General features: G+C 37.7%; 1 protein-coding gene across 2 annotated transcripts in view; it reads left to right on the forward strand.

The window, feature by feature from the left end:
• The window catches only part of LOC126868195 (discoidin domain-containing receptor 2-like), a 140,775-nt gene that overhangs the window by 122,620 nt on the left and 2,047 nt on the right, over nucleotides 1-16,108 (forward strand). Inside the window, exons 7-16 of one of the 2 annotated variants that reach the window (XM_050623427.1) lie at nucleotides 553-686; nucleotides 2,221-2,428; nucleotides 3,497-3,592; nucleotides 9,748-9,923; nucleotides 10,179-10,350; nucleotides 11,089-11,351; nucleotides 12,021-12,158; nucleotides 14,051-14,358; nucleotides 15,409-15,643; nucleotides 15,764-15,913. In XM_050623427.1, the coding sequence (XP_050479384.1) occupies nucleotides 553-686; nucleotides 2,221-2,428; nucleotides 3,497-3,592; nucleotides 9,748-9,923; nucleotides 10,179-10,350; nucleotides 11,089-11,351; nucleotides 12,021-12,158; nucleotides 14,051-14,358; nucleotides 15,409-15,643; nucleotides 15,764-15,913 (1,880 nt within the window). The remainder of the gene's footprint in view (nucleotides 1-552; nucleotides 687-2,220; nucleotides 2,429-3,496; nucleotides 3,593-9,747; nucleotides 9,924-10,178; nucleotides 10,351-11,088; nucleotides 11,352-12,020; nucleotides 12,159-14,050; nucleotides 14,359-15,408; nucleotides 15,644-15,763; nucleotides 15,914-16,108) is intronic. The other variant, XM_050623437.1, reaches the window with a different exon arrangement.

Here is a 16,108-nt window from a genome sequence, read left to right on the forward strand (position 1 = left end):
GAAATAGAGGATGCCAAAAATGAGAATAGATAATTGAATAACATAAACCTTGAAAGACGTCTGTGGACTGAAAGAATTCCGACAATAATATACAAAATATTCGACTAATTTAACTTTTTAACTGTCAAAGTTATAAACTTGAACTACGTGTTTTCTATAACTATTCAATCCAAACAGATTCGCACATACTGATAGCGACATCTTTAGAGACTGACAAATTAAACTGGTTAAAGTCTGTAAATTACGTTGGAAACCTTTGTCAATCGGTACTTAGCACCTGCTAAAACACACGAAACAGTAGATTACGCGAAGACGACGCTTTACAAAACAGAGAATCGACAGTGGAATGATGGAGGTGGGTCGGAAGGTTGAAGTTCTCGTATCCGGAAGTTACCCCGAACGGAATCAATTCAATTAACGAGAGAAACAATAGATCAATCGCTGCTCAGGCTTTAACTTCGATTCAGGTTAACGAAGTTGCCCACCCATGGTGTACGGAATGGATTCGTGGTAAATCAATTCCCCGCGAAACAGATACTTTTTCGTTCGCAGGCACCGGATGGGTCGCCTGGATGCGCGACACCTTCGTCGACGATTACGTGGAGCTCGTGTTCGAGTTCGAGGTAATCTGGATCTTCGAAGCTGTGCACATCTACACCAATAATTATTTCTCCCGCGACGTGCAGGTGGGTAATCTTTTAATGCACCCATTCCTCTTGCGAATCCACATAAACCACCCCAACGAAAGATAAAACTTTTAATGGCCACCGCTCGTCGTTAGACGGTTGCGATATTTTCCCTGAAACCAGATTACGATGCTGTCCTGCACGCCGATTAAAAGATCGACTTCGGGCATATCGAATTTTATATTAGTTACGATTTCAAATTTTATAACTGCAGTTTTCTTTCATGAAATATTGATCATTATTGGAATTTTAACGTTGGAAGTATCATAGCGAAGTAATTCATTGGCTGATGGATAGATCTAAAAAATTGATGCTTTTTAATTAATAAATAACTGTTACATGTTATCAAGTTCGTTTCATTTCCTGGAAATATATTTCGTAGTTCAAGATACGTACGAATCTGCTGATTAATCAGTGCTTTTGGTTGACAGAGAGCAGTGTTTCTCTTTTTTTTCAAGAAAATCTATGTACCCGCCATAATACACATAATATCAGTGGCTTTGTCTGTATGTGTATTTCTCTTCATTTCTATTTTGCTAAGTATTAATTATTCCATAAGAAAAAATGATAGGCTACGCGAATTAATGTATTAACAATTATCGAATTACAGTAGAAGAAAAATACACTTTCATATATTTTGTAGCACCTGTTCAAAAAAGAAAATTATTCCATACTGTTATGTGTTCTTCGAAACCAACGAAAAACTTTAATTTTTACTTGAATTCGAAAACATTTTCAATCGTCTTATTTCAAATATTTCTTGGGATGAAGAAGATAAATAAAGATCAAACATTTCTCACCAACGTGACACGAAGGAAATTTCAATCGTCATGTGGATTAAAAAATCGGCTTTAAACTCAACTCGACATATCTTGCACGTTGAAATGTCAATGCGATGCACCGGACGAATCGTTGGTATTTCCTTTCATCTGAATGAAAGGCCTCGCCATTAAAAGTGAGTCGGGGCTTAAGTACCGGTTATTGCTTACACGGTCCATCTACTAACTCCTATTAAACCGTACATTTCTTTCTTCTCCAATGGCTGATCACTCACCGCGTGAATTTCTCTCGTATAATATATCGCATTGTTACATTATTACACGAGAATTAATGTAGACGGCGTCGTTAATCGAATGATATTTTAACTAACGCTGAAATTGAAACTATAACGCTGACAAGCGTAGAAGCATCGTGATACGAGTTGCCATCCATAGAGAATGCGATTAAATTTATCGAGTTACGCGATGTATTATATCCCCGAATTAATTAACTATCTAATTCTGTGATCGTTATCGTTCCCAACGAAATGTATTGTCTTTCATTGTAGATTATTGTGCTTACACCGTTCGATTATATTTGATTAAAATCTCCCGAAAAACATGATATTACGTTATCACGATATTTTAATTTCAATTCATTAAAACAATTAATAATAGCGAATAAATAATAATAGTCTGTTACAAAATTATATATGACGGAGAAGAACTGACACGTATCGTCGATGTAATCCCATCTTGGATTTTGTATGCTCCAGGTATTCTCGAAGGCGGATGTCTGGTTCAGTGTCGATGACGATACCTATGAGGAGGAACCATTATCTTACTCCTACATACCGGATATCGTGCTGGAGAACGCGAGAAACGTGTCTATAGGGTTACACGAACGCCAAGGACGATTTCTCAAGATACATTTGTATTTCGCTGCCCGATGGATCATGATCAGCGAAGTGACGTTCGAAGGAAGTAAGCCTTTTATCGCCATCACACGTTCTTTCATCAATCAAAAACGATCTACAGCCAATATGTCGACTAATCAACAAGATTTCGCGTACTAAGCGTGCTCGTAATCTCTTTTTCTCTCTCTATACTAACACGGTTTTACGTAATTAGAGTGCACTCGTACGACCATTGGACCGTGGTAATAAAAATCGCGGCGACTTTCGAACGGTCGCTTAATTACCATTTCACGGACCGCAACATCTCGTCAGAGCCATTGTTGAATCGATAACGAATAGAGCTGGTAACGACAGCCGGGATTTACCTGTTTTCAACGTGGGTCACGGTGGCTTTTTAACTTTCATCGCGCGTTTGTCTCGAATATCTACTCCCTATCTTTCCAATTTCATCGCGCGATCCTAATGGCCATTCGAATTAACACCGCGATCCGTTGAACCAATGTTCCTGCGGACGTCCCCGCAGGGACCTCGAGCTAATCGTCAAAAAGAAAGAATTTCCGCGGAAATGAGAGCCAAGATCGAATAGGAAATACGAATAAAGCAACCGATCTGTTAACGGTGCTTGGTAATTCGATGTCGATAAAATTGAGAAATCGAGAACAAAATATTGTAATATTAAATTTTGAGAACAAGATTTTATTTATGGTTATTATATATAGTTATTTATTTACGGTATTACAACACTTTCAGAAGAAATGAATCGCTTTTCTAAAACCTTTTCACTCTCGGATATCCTAAAATTACTAATGTGTTCGCTAATTTGTTCCTTATAATACGGTGTCCTTGCAAAAATACGTGGAATCTACCTCTTAAGTAACCAACCCTTAAAATTGATTTTCGCAAACATCTCAGAATCGACGATTTTTTAAATTTACTCGACTACCAAGCCAACGAGAAATAAAATAAATAAGGAAAATGAAAGGATCGTTGCGCGTGATTATTGCAAACAGCTTAGCTTAAATATCGCGTAATTTTCCGGCGTTCAATGCGAAAGGAATATCGGGCGGATCCCAAGATGGGAAAAAGGCTTTGTTGTCAAACGGTTTAATTAGCAAGACACGTCTTCTTGTTCCAGCGAATCCCTATGAAAATACCACGGAAGAGTCAGCATCCGAGTTCAGTAACCGGGAAATTCCAATGAACCCCGAGGTGGATCTCAACTTGCAAACAAGTAAGTGACTCGACGGTGGCGGCATTTAATTCGTATCAATCTCGAGTTAATTACACCCGGAGCATTCGAAACTTTTCCGTATCTATCTTATCTGGTACGCTAGGCTCGGATATATCAGCTTTCTAAGTTAGATATGTACAGAGTGGATCATAAATGCATGTCCATAACTCAGGAGCTGAATCTTTAGACTAAAACAAGTAAAGAAACGCTTTATGAATATACACGCCTCGGTTTTCTAGCAAAGGACGATCAAAGAAAATGTTCCATTAGATTGTTACTTTTGAAGCCGATCTGCACACGATTTGCGAGAATGAAATACAAAACGGATTTGTATGTGGGACATATGTACGGTTCATAAGACGTTTTTTATTTTATCGTAGTGCATAGATTCAGGCTCTGTAATACGAACATGCATTTATGACTCACCTTGTACGATCGAATTAAACGAGATCGTTGCATGATCGTGAATGTAATTTCGGTCAAGGTGAAGAAAAAAGTAATTTTTTCCACTGTGAAAGTACCAAAGAACCAAGTTAAATACGAAGAACGTCCATACGCACGTGTAATACAGTTGTGTAACTTCATCACGCTTAATTATTACCCTTTGTTCTTTACCCTTTAATCGGGCGACTCTTACACTCTGATTAAAATTTGCTCGCTTGGTTGCACTTGGGGTTAAGATACATGTACTAGCAGTGTAGAACACTTATATCTTCTTACGCCATAATTTGATGCGCGGTATTAATATTCGTAAGAGGTACACGGTTAATTGCTCAAAATCTTGAAAGATCCTTAACATCTTTTAAAGTAACATTCGTGCAAGGATCTTCCATCGTCCGTGTTACTAGTCTTATGATAGTATATGTATTCGTGTTAATAGATTTACAATGCTACTTATACATTAAGTATATTCTTTGGGGAAGTTTGAACGTATTACCAATGTGAAAATGAATTGACGTTGTTCATTCATGCTATAGTATTTCAAATACGATTCAAAACTTTCCACGATATTATATGTATTTTAGAAGATTATAATAATTCTCCGGCAGAAAGAACAATCAAACTCGATTTACAAAAGTCCATTAAACCAATCGTTATCTGTATTTTTTTATTATTCCCGAATTAAATTAGCAGATTAATAATCGAATTACGCGAGGAGAGGTCGTCCCACTTCTTACTCCGGCGCAATCATCCGTTCGGCATCGGTCCGTCAGAAAATCAATTTCCCAATTTGTTCGTCCGATTATACAGCAGAATAAGCCCTCGATCGAGTTTCGTCCTCTTTCACTTTGTGAGTACATAAGGTTTGTCCGACGAAGTAACTTCATTAGCGAAACCAGGCCGCCATTCTTTGCCGAGCGGAGGATACGATTAGAGAGGATTCGCGAGTAACCGTCGGAGAGACGGAGAAACTTGGATAGTTTATAATTCACGTAGCAACTTCGTCGTAACGTAAACAATTAGTCGGATTAAGAGGGTACTCGTTCGAGAAAGGGAGCAAGAACGAGGAAGGAAGATGGGGCTCGCGTCGATCCGGTCTTATTGTTCTAATGAATCGATTTCATCGAGGTAAAAAGCACACCGCGAGCTTTTTCCATGTTCCTGCAAAAGGCTGGGACACGAACAAGAAAGAATATTTAATTTCTTTTTGTTTTAAAAGAATAAAAAGTATTTGTATATTAATCGAAGGGTTCGTAACTAGACAGCAGACTTTTTCGTATTTATGGGAAATTTAAAAGTAGAAAAATCCATATAATGATCGTAGCAATATGAATTTCGATCAACATTCGCAGTCTATTCTTAATAAAAACGATTCTTGTCAAATCTTCCAATCTCTTAAATAATAATGCATTCCAGTAACCAATAGCCACGCTCGCACAACGTCGATATTATAACAGGTAATCTATCTTTAGTTATCGTTGGATAAAAATGAAACGACTTTTGTCGCGAAGTCCACAATTTTATGATTTAACTGGATATAATTCTTCTCTGATATAATTACAGATACGGTCATAGAAATCACGTAATGTGGGGAATATCTTTTTTAAAAAATTAAATCTTAAGTTATCGTTTAATGAAAATTAATTGGATTCATGTAAAGCTTTGTCACGAGTTCCACAACTTAATCAGTTAATTTAAAATAACTTTTCTGTAATATAATTACAGATGTATTCTGATATTATGTAACGCTGTGAATACTTTGTTTAAAAAAGTTCTGTTTCACAAAATCTATGAAACAGAAATAGAATATGCTATTGTTTTTCTAGAAAGACAGAAACGTTGAAAAGAATCGTTCTTGCTATAAGCCTTTCAATTTTTTTATTATCCAACGCGAATGTCGGGATTCCGAGTCGAAGAATAAACCACGTTGTTCCCCTAAAACTGGTTCATCCTTACCGCGTCAGTTGTTCTGAAAACTTTAACCATGTCTGAATGCATCCACTTTAATTCAAGCAGGGGAAAAAGCTGGGTTTTACAGAACCATAACGCGATGAACCACTTTTTTATCCTATGAAAACTCTTCGCTGCGTATACTTTTTGACGAACCAAAGAATCAAATTTCCAATTATCAGAATGAAATTTCCCATATCGGTATCGTTCGGTTCTTCGACTCTCTATTACCCCCTATATCATTCTTTTCCTCTTTTTCGCGATTTTATTTTGAATAAAAATATTTGTCTCCGAGAATGTTATTCGAGGAATATTGCGTCAGATATAAAAACATAAAGAAATTATTTTTTAATGATGTAAATTATAAAATTCTCTAACATCGCGTTCCATGTATTATACAAAAGTATAAATGAGAAAATAACCACCATTTTTAACATATCAACGACCATTGACGTATTACTACATTTTTTCATAGCTCAAAATCCATACAGATCGATTATATCAGTAACTCTAGGAAAACGATAATTTCCTGTATCTATTTCAATTAATAACAGTAAGTGATACTGTAAATCAAATTTTTGAAATTCTCTATCGTCCTTTAATTGTAGAACCTTGTGGTTCTGTATAATGTGAGATATCGATAGGATTATTTAAAAATTATTTTGGATTTTAATAAGATTGTTTAAAATTGTCTGAGACGATGATAATATTATCTCGGAATTATTTGAGATTTTAATAGAATTATTTAAGAACTATTTGAGATTTCAGTGGAATTACCAGCTACGAATGCGTTAAAAAAGGAAGACAACCAAAGAAACCAAACGTCGGAGGCAAACAGGAAGCGACCAAGACACAGACTTAATTACAGGTCCCTGATGGACGAAACAGCAAACTCCTCTTCGTTTCCCTGTGTACCGAAAACTCAAAATATTTCCTCTGGACCATCACGAATAAACGAGCAGTTTGCCAGTAGCGCGTGGTTGCGATTATCCAGTCGAAAAAATAAAGGAGCGCATCGTTAGAGCCAGCCATAACGAGACTGGCACGTGTATACGCGAAATCTCGGTTTTTTAACATTTCCCCGCGCAAAGAGACAGAAAGATAACGTGCAAAAACAGGAAAAGGAGATAGACAGCTTTACGTCCAAATACGTGTCATTCTGAGTCCGAAAACCTGCTTTACTAGCATAACAAAATAAAGTGTACGTATTCAATTCATGTCGAGATTATCCGCGAGTTACAATGGAATTCATGAAAAATGCACGAGGCATCTTCGGGAAAAATAATTCAATGAAATTGCTATAAAACATTGAAAAGATTGGATTTCAAATAAAAAAAAGTGGGTTTTGTATATTTAATTACCAAAGTGATCGAAATGACTAAATTTGTAATTTTTCATTCGTCAATTGAATTCTGAATAATTTTTTCGTAGATTTCGGGGATATCGAGGATTTGAATGGTTTTCCTCTTTTTTTTTTTTTTTTTTGTCTTTGTAAAATATATTGACGAGGGATTGTGTCCCCCGTCAAATTATACATTTTTATTTTGACTCTTTGATACAAGTTTTATATTTTAGTCGTCAGTGGTACCTAGCAATGTTAAAACGCAAATTGTTGCGATGATGAGCTTCATTAAGTTATTCATATGCTATTAAATTAAATTTACCTACACTGGTGATTATATTTATTTAAAGAACTATTCTCAAAACACGTGTAACGTGTATTCTGGATATTAAAATACCTTTTAACCGACCGCACAAACGACCGCAAAATTTAACCTCGTTACCCGCTCTCCTGGACAAACATTTTCGCACACTCTTTCAAATAATCCAGTAGTGGATAACACTTCTTCCCTGGGCAAGTTTGCCTTTCCAACAAAAAGACAACGCAGGCAGAAAAAGAGCAGTAACGCTTAATGACTGGATAAAGCGCGGGATTAACAGAGGAGAGCCAGGAGTACATTGACGGAGAAGTTCGTAGCGTCGCGTCGATGTGAAATAAGCAGTTAATCGGACGAAAGTGGAAAATTAGAAAAGAAAGTGGTCCGCTGGTTGGACAGAGATTAGACAAACAGTGACGGAAACGGTTTAATTAGAAGAGAATCTGCCCAAGTGTAATCACGTGTTCCGCAGGCATTACCGCGCACCCCACAAATCCTCTAATTTTCTCGTTGCGTTTCATCCAACCCTTCGAGCCTTGATATCGTTGCAAATAAAACAAAAATCGGACGTACAGTAGGAAAACAGCATAGTATGAAAACGAGGGACCGACCACGTAAACGCAAAAATAAGAAAAAGCAATGGAACTAAAAAAGAAAGAAAAATAGAAGGGGGGAAGAAATAGGGAAAAAGAAAACGGGGGAAAGCCAATGGAAGCGAGTAGTATCGAAACAATACGAAACGGCGTGCTGTTTATGCCTGTTGATATTATCGTCGAGTGCCGCTCGAAGGGGAAAAAGAAGCAAGATTATCGGAAAGGAAAAGGAGGAGGAAAAAGAAAAATGGTAAGAAAGTCTAAGAATACGTAAGAACGAAAAGTAGACCGCAAGGAATAAGACCGAAAAGAAAGTGAACAAAGCGATGGAACAAGATAGAGATGAGGAACAAAAGAAATTAAAAGCCCTCTGGCGTGTCCCCCTCCATTTTCCTTTTTTTTTTTTTACTTGTTTTTTTTTCGAATCGATAGAAAGGGCCGTCATTTAAAGAGTAGATTTTCCGGTTCGAGTCGTCTGGTGTACGGGTCCACGGGGACCTGTGATCCCGAATTAAAGTCGAAATTGCAGGAATACCGAAGCTAGGTATAGAGGTAACTTGGCCATCATTTTACTTTTCTCCAAGAAACTGTGTCGAGGAGCCGGCTGATCGAAGAAAATCGGTCTCCGAGTCTCTGGGCCGAGCTGAGATCTTGATCGCCACGCGAGGCCACTCTCGGCTGGCTTATTTATTTCTCTCGTAAAACCGGCGTCGTGACGCCGCCTCCGTTTTCGTTGTACACGAGCCGCACAGCCGATAAAACAGCTGGCTTGGCCGACATGAAAAATTAGAAGAATGTAACGGCGCATTGTAAAGTCACTTTATCGAGCAACCCGCGCTTCGTCTTTCTCCAACTTCACCTTATTTCTCTTCTTATTCCTCTCCTTCTTCTTATTATTCTTGTTCTCCTTCCTTTCCTACCTCGTGTTTTTCGTCCTCCTCCTTTAGCTTTCTTCCAACTATATAAAGTTTCGCTCTCAGTGAAACGGCGATTAGCCTTTTCCTCCGGTTCGCGATAAAATGTTACGGTTTTTTAAGCGACAGAAAGGGTAAAGAAGGGCATTCCGGGTCGGCTGCGCCCTTTAAGAGCAATAAAACCGTTTCCAGTGGAAAAAGATTCGTCCGTGTCGCGAAAAGGATCGCTTTCACTCCACTAACTCGAATTGCATTCTTCGTTATTCGATTAACCTCCTTTGTGTCGATGGGCTATTCGAATGCTCTCAGTTGCAAACAGTCGTGTATATTTGTTTGTTAGTCGATCTTAAATTTATTAAAACGAAGAAAAAACAAAGATTAAGCATTAACTGGATTTTAAAACGATTTTAAATATTCCTTTTCTTCTGTTCTATTTTACTTTCTTATATAAACATATAATTATCGAATTGAAGGCATCGTGATTTTTACATCGATCAATATGGAGGAATGATTCGATTCATTCCTTATGCGAAGAGAAATAAAGATACAGAGAATATGGTTGGCGAACGTTCTCCATTAAAGCGAAACATTTGGCATAGTTACAGCAGCGGGAGAGGGTCAGGAATATTTAGAGGTACTAATAGGTGTTCTGACTGCCATTATCCTACTTCTTCTGCTGGTGTTCGTCATTATTCTACTTCTGAATCGACGGCAAAAACTTCAGAGTTCGCCGACCGTTCTGAAAAATCCATTTGGATTCGCCATAAACATGAAGGTAAGAGCCAGCTCATAAATATGCCGGAACTTTTCCAGAACGATAAGACGGATTTTAATTTGTCATTAAAAGTCCTCAAACTTTGTCATCTGTAGTATATACCAGTCAACACTAGCGCGTTTCGTTCGAAACGGGAAATAGAAAAGTAGTCCATTAACGAATATAATTGTAAGCGATGTAGAAATTATATTTGGCTAATATGGCAGGTTTTTCTGCATACTTTCGATCGATACAAACAATTCGAACGGTTTACAGGGACTCCTACTAAATTTAACTCCCGGTGGAATGCTGACAGAGACTGCCAATCACGTATCGCCGGACATGCCAGAGGACGGAAGCATGCACGAGTCTTTGACAATGGAACAATTCAATTCACCCCTTGTCAGCCCACAGTATAAATCTACGTACGCGATAGTGGCCACTTCCGGTGAGTTTTATAACACGAAATCCTTTGCTTCTTGCTTTCGAGGAACGCAGATAAAATTTTCCCCCTTCGCAACACACGTAGCCATTGAAGCTTGAATCGAGTAATTTACTTTATTACCTTTCTTCAATTTTGAAGGTACACAACATCGTACAAAAGCCTCACTGCAAAACTATTGCAAGGTATACGTTACTTGTTTTATAATGGCAAGTAAATATATTTATAGAAAATGTTTTCATGTGGAAACTTTTAGATATTTTTACATAGACTGGGTAATTTATGGTTTTTCTTTATTTACAATCTCTTTTTTTTTTAATGCTACGTTAAATGGTATTCTGACCTAAATAACGTAGAACGCGTGTGACTCGTTTTAAACAAGAGAAAGAAGTAAAGAAAATGAGAGACAAAAATTAGTCCTGTTTTAATATCAAAAGAAGAATGGCAGAAAATATATAACTTACCATCTTCATCACTGTGTTTTTTGATGAACATTTATTTGCTGCTTTCATATAGCTCCGTCACATACATTTCTATGTTATTTCTTCTATAAAACGTTCATATGTAAAACCATTTAAAAATTCCACTTAAAGATTATGTCAGTATAAGTCGTGCTACATTTTTAGTCTTTTATATGAAGTAGTGAAATATCAGAAATAAGAAATTCTTCCGAAGGTATCTTGGTTTTTCCTGTATTCTACGAAGCAACGCGTTGAAGGTAAATAAAAATCGATTTCTTTCAAGAATCCCCGAAAGACCTGAAGGACGTGAACGTCTCGGAAGAAAGCGTTCGACTCGATACGAGACCTGAATCAGCCATAGGACCACCGAGTTGTTCCTCATCGCCGACAAACTCTCCCGCACGACATTCTCAACACTACAGGACTCTCCAAAGTTACACCAGTCCAACTGCGAAACTCAATATCGCAGCCGCGTCTAATCACCAACGGGACGTCGATCAGATCCACTCGAAACGTTGGCACACAGCTCCTAAAGAGAAACACAAGGTTCGTACGTAGCGACCATTAGCTTTAACCAGCAATCTAGAAGATGAAATTGATTAGTCGACTCTTTGGTTTCGATAAATACAGATAAATTGGAGAGTCTTAATTATGATTATTATGAGAGTCGTGAATTCTTCACGATGAAACAAAATATAACAGAAAATACGTATCTTTTATCCTTTGACAAAGGTATTGAACTTTTGGAGCTAGTACGAATCGAAGCTAGTTTGAATTTATAATTACAATTGCTTTTCTATATATCTACGAAATGAATAAAACTTTCTCAAAATGATTCCGATATTAAGGCAGAAAATACACTTGATATCTATGTACGAGTATACATATGTAAATTCAATATTCACCAGAGACCTGTAATTCTTTTTTAAGAAGGATCCTTAATTACTCTCAGCTGAGTCTAGAAAATTAAATTTCGATTAATCGAAATGAAAATAAATTTCAAATGAGAAGACCTAAAGTTCAAAAATTGAATCTTTATCTCTTCTATAATGTAACTCTACTCGCCCACAATGAAATCACGTTACAGTCTCCGTTTACTTAAAACATATCTACGCTTTTCATTTCGGAACACTAATAAATTCAAACGTCCGGTTATAAAAATATTTTTGTAACAAATTGCAACGAACGTTGACGATCTCTGTATCGTTTTCACAGATACCCGCACCTGTCGTCAGCTGGAATATCGCGCCCAGCATGAACAAACCGTACAAGTGCAAGGAGATAGAGCCCACCAATATACCGCGACAGTGCCTACGTACCACGGAGAAACTTGGCTCGAGGAATATCGGCGAGGTACGGCGATAAACGATTGGGAAATGATGCGCTTCGCTACGTGCACGTGCACGTGGAATGCAGCTCCGCTATCTCGTGAACGCGTTTCGTTTCTCTCATAACTAATACGAAAACGCAGATGATGATGAAACACGATTCTCGTTTTCCCGGGTTGCATTAACCTTTAACACTCGCTTGTTACGTTCGCGACTGTTTAATCTAAATTTGCTCGGTAATAACGTTGATATGAGAAAGGGCAGTTTAGTTCTTCGCATTCCGAAAATTTAAAAAATACGATTAATTATCGATTTCGATATATTTTCACGGCGGAAATCCTTATGGTGAAAATCGAGAGTTTTGTTTCGAAAGAAAAAAAGTTACAAGTATCTATGAATTCGTTGAATTTTTTTCCATTTTTTATCGGTTTAAATGATACACAAAATTCCATGTCGGTAAAGTACGAAGGGATTAAAAACGTAAAAATTTATAGAAGATACGTAATAGGCAAAAATATGTATATAACCCCCAAAAATACTACATATTACGGTATAATATTTAGCGAATGAAACAAATCCCCATTTAGAATATTTCTTTATCTCCTTATTTGTCCATATGTTTATCTATGAAAACACGAATTTGCGCAAACAGCGGCAATCTGATAATAAAAATGTGTTCTTTTTCGTATTTTGTCTAGTTCGAATATAAGAATAAAGATAAAAATATTCATCGCGAAAATAAAGACATTTGTCACGTTTGGAAAAACCCACGAAACTGATGTAATTAGCATAAGATCTGTGTTAGCAGCTGAGTCGACGTTAAAATCGCGTGATCGATAAACTAAATGGTATCAGTGGCGATGTTACACGCTTTTATTACGACTCCACAATACACAGTAATACGTTCGTCTACAAGCTACAAGGAAACTTTACCCGCGGAACATCGAAGGGGAACGACAACGGAGCATCGGGATAATGCACTTACTGTGTACATTATGCGCGTACATGATGTGCACACGGACACAGATTTCCGCATCGATATACTTCCGGGATTCATTGGTTTATGTATGCATTAACGACGATAACAGGCCGAAGAAGCTGCGAAGTGTTGTCTTCCAGCCTCTTGGACGATTAATGCGCAAACTGCGTGGCGTTGCACACCATTTGCACGCAACTTGTCTCGTAACGAGAGTACAACGATATCTAGGCCAATTGCCCATTATTGTTGTGTAGTTACAAAGATTAATGACATATAAATGTAGTTAAAATTGCACGGAGCCGTACAGACAAAGTGTCATACTTGTTTCTTTCCTATTTTATACAAGTATGATATGTTACAAGAGTTTAATCATAATATTTTCAAAATCTTCCCTTTCATCTTAATCATTGTCTACTATATCCTTTTCTCAGTCATTCGTTAGTTAATCAATTCTTTTAAGGATAAATCTCAATTGTCGTTTACTCTTCGTATTCCTTGTTCTTAAATGAATACACACCTTCGTAATCTTCAACCGAATACATCAACTAAGAGCATCATATTTTACTTCCAACTAAAATTTCATCTACGCAGGATACTTAACCGTTTCTCAGCACAGCATAAGAAAAATTCGTAGAAAGGACCAAACGTTCTGTTACGAGTTTCATATCTTAAATATGAATACGCGCAACGTAATTTAATTTTATTAGTCATGATAAATTAAAGGCGCGTTTGTATCTTGCGTTAGAAATAATAACTTCTTAAATCATTCGTCCTGAATACACCCTCGTTTCATTACCCTCTAAAAGAATTTACGTCCACGAAATTACAAAAAGTAAAATTAACTCCAGAGAACTGTCCAACGCAAATTTATACGATTATTATTCGAATTTCCGAAAATCTACTCGCCTTTCCTAATTTCCTTTTTTTACGATTTTCAGGCGATAGTATGCGAAGCAGTCGGATTAGAGGACGTGGTAGCAGATGCTCCGAGATTGGTGGTGGCTCGCGTGCCTACTTGCGGCGGTGACATTCGAGCCGGTAGTACGACGGACCAAATAAGAGAAGTCCGATTTCTGTCCAGCCTGTCAGATCCGAACGTAGCTCGGATCCTGGGAGTGTGCACCGTGGAACCAGTCCCGTGGACGATCATCGAGTACACGGAACTCGGTGATCTCGCCCATTATCTTCAGTACAGTGTGCCACTTACGGGAACGCTTAGGCCAAGCTGCAATTTGAAAGCCCTTAGGTGAGATACCGCTATTCGCCGCGGTGCACCGATTCTAAAACGATACGTACGAGCATCACAGGGCACGCGGATAATTCGAACATAGCCTTATACGAGCGTTACGAAATGAAATCGCGATGGTACCACCGATCACTGTAATAATTCACGGATGAATAATATATTCACTTGTCGCGCGGCCTCTCTTTTATTCGGTACAATCGCAGCCTGGTTCGTTTATAACGTACCCGATTGATCTTAATGGCACTTCCGCGTTATACAGCTTCCGATTATATACGATTACGAGATCGTACATTACTCTTGTCGTAGCTGATAATGTTCCGCCAAGTGTTTTGTTACTCGGATAATAATTAACGTAATATTTTACATTCGCGAACGTGAAGAGAGGAAAAAGAGAAGTTCCCGAGAAAATTTGAAAGAGAATGAAGCTTTGCTATGGAGCATTAATCCCTCAATTCCTGTAGGAAGTTATAAACTTTAGCTTTTATCTATTGTACGATATATGCAAGCTGGTAGTTTAAAAGTTCTAATGCACTCTGGTAGAAGGTTTAGGTAAATGTAAATTGTTATGTTTTGAACTTATGTCATTATATAAATATTTAATGGTACGTACATAACGACTATCCATAACGTCGAACACCCACGTTCACTGGTTTTATCATTAAGTAAGCTCCTTTGCGTTCATTAAAGTGATAAAACACAGCAACAAAAATTTGTGATTTACAAAGAGAAAGAAGTATTTCACGTATTTCGGTATAAATTTTTGAAGCCATTCATCCTAGATCACGTATAGTTGAATTTTACATTACAATTCAAGCTATGAGAATTTTAGAATAAATAATGATTTATTCATTCAACCTATAGAATCGACGAGATAAACGAGCGAAACTCCGGTGAAGGAATGTTCGAAAGCGCCGTGATCTTAGAAATAGAATTTGTTTCGTTCTTGTATGAAAATAGAGTTGCTCGTACATTCCATAGATCGGACGACGAACGAACGAACATCAATTAACGTTGACAGGTTCAAAAGCAAGCATTATATTATGATTTTAGTCAAAGCTGCCTGATGTACATGGGGACACAGATAGCATCTGGCATGAGGTTCCTCGAGTCAAAGAATCTGGTGCACAAGGACCTGGCAGCCAGAAACTGTCTAGTGGGCCGCTCTTACACCGTGAAAGTGACCGACATAGCGATGTGCAGTGACCTTTACAAGAAGGATTACAGTGACATAGGCGGCAGACCGCCGGCGCCAATCAGATGGCTGCCGTGGGAAAGCATTCTGCTGGTAAGGCTAAATGATTTTCGTCAAGCGAATCTCGTTCTCTCTTTAACGAGCGCGTTCTAGATCGATCGACCAGTCCATAAATGGGAATAGTACCAATGAACTTGCGCGTTTCGATTCTAGGACAGGTACACTTGCTCGAGCAGCGTCTGGTCGTTTGCTGTCACTTTGTGGGAAGTGATGAGCCTGGCCAGAGAGAAACCTTTCCAACATCTAACCAACGATCAAGTGATACAGAACGCAGAGCATATGTACTATGGGGCTGAGTTACAGGTATTCGAGTGTTCCCCTTTTCTTTATAACGTATATTATATTTTAAGAATAAAGATATACGTGTTAGATATACACAGATACATTTTGTAAATTCTTCTTTTAAAACAGTTTACGATAGTAACGATATTTTCACTCGATAAAAAGACGGAAATATTCTTATTAAGCTTTCAAAGACCAACATGTTATTATGCTACA

The sequence above is a fragment of the Bombus huntii genome, chromosome 1 (genome assembly GCF_024542735.1).
Source record: "Bombus huntii isolate Logan2020A chromosome 1, iyBomHunt1.1, whole genome shotgun sequence".
Lineage (NCBI taxonomy): Eukaryota > Metazoa > Arthropoda > Insecta > Hymenoptera > Apidae > Bombus > Bombus huntii.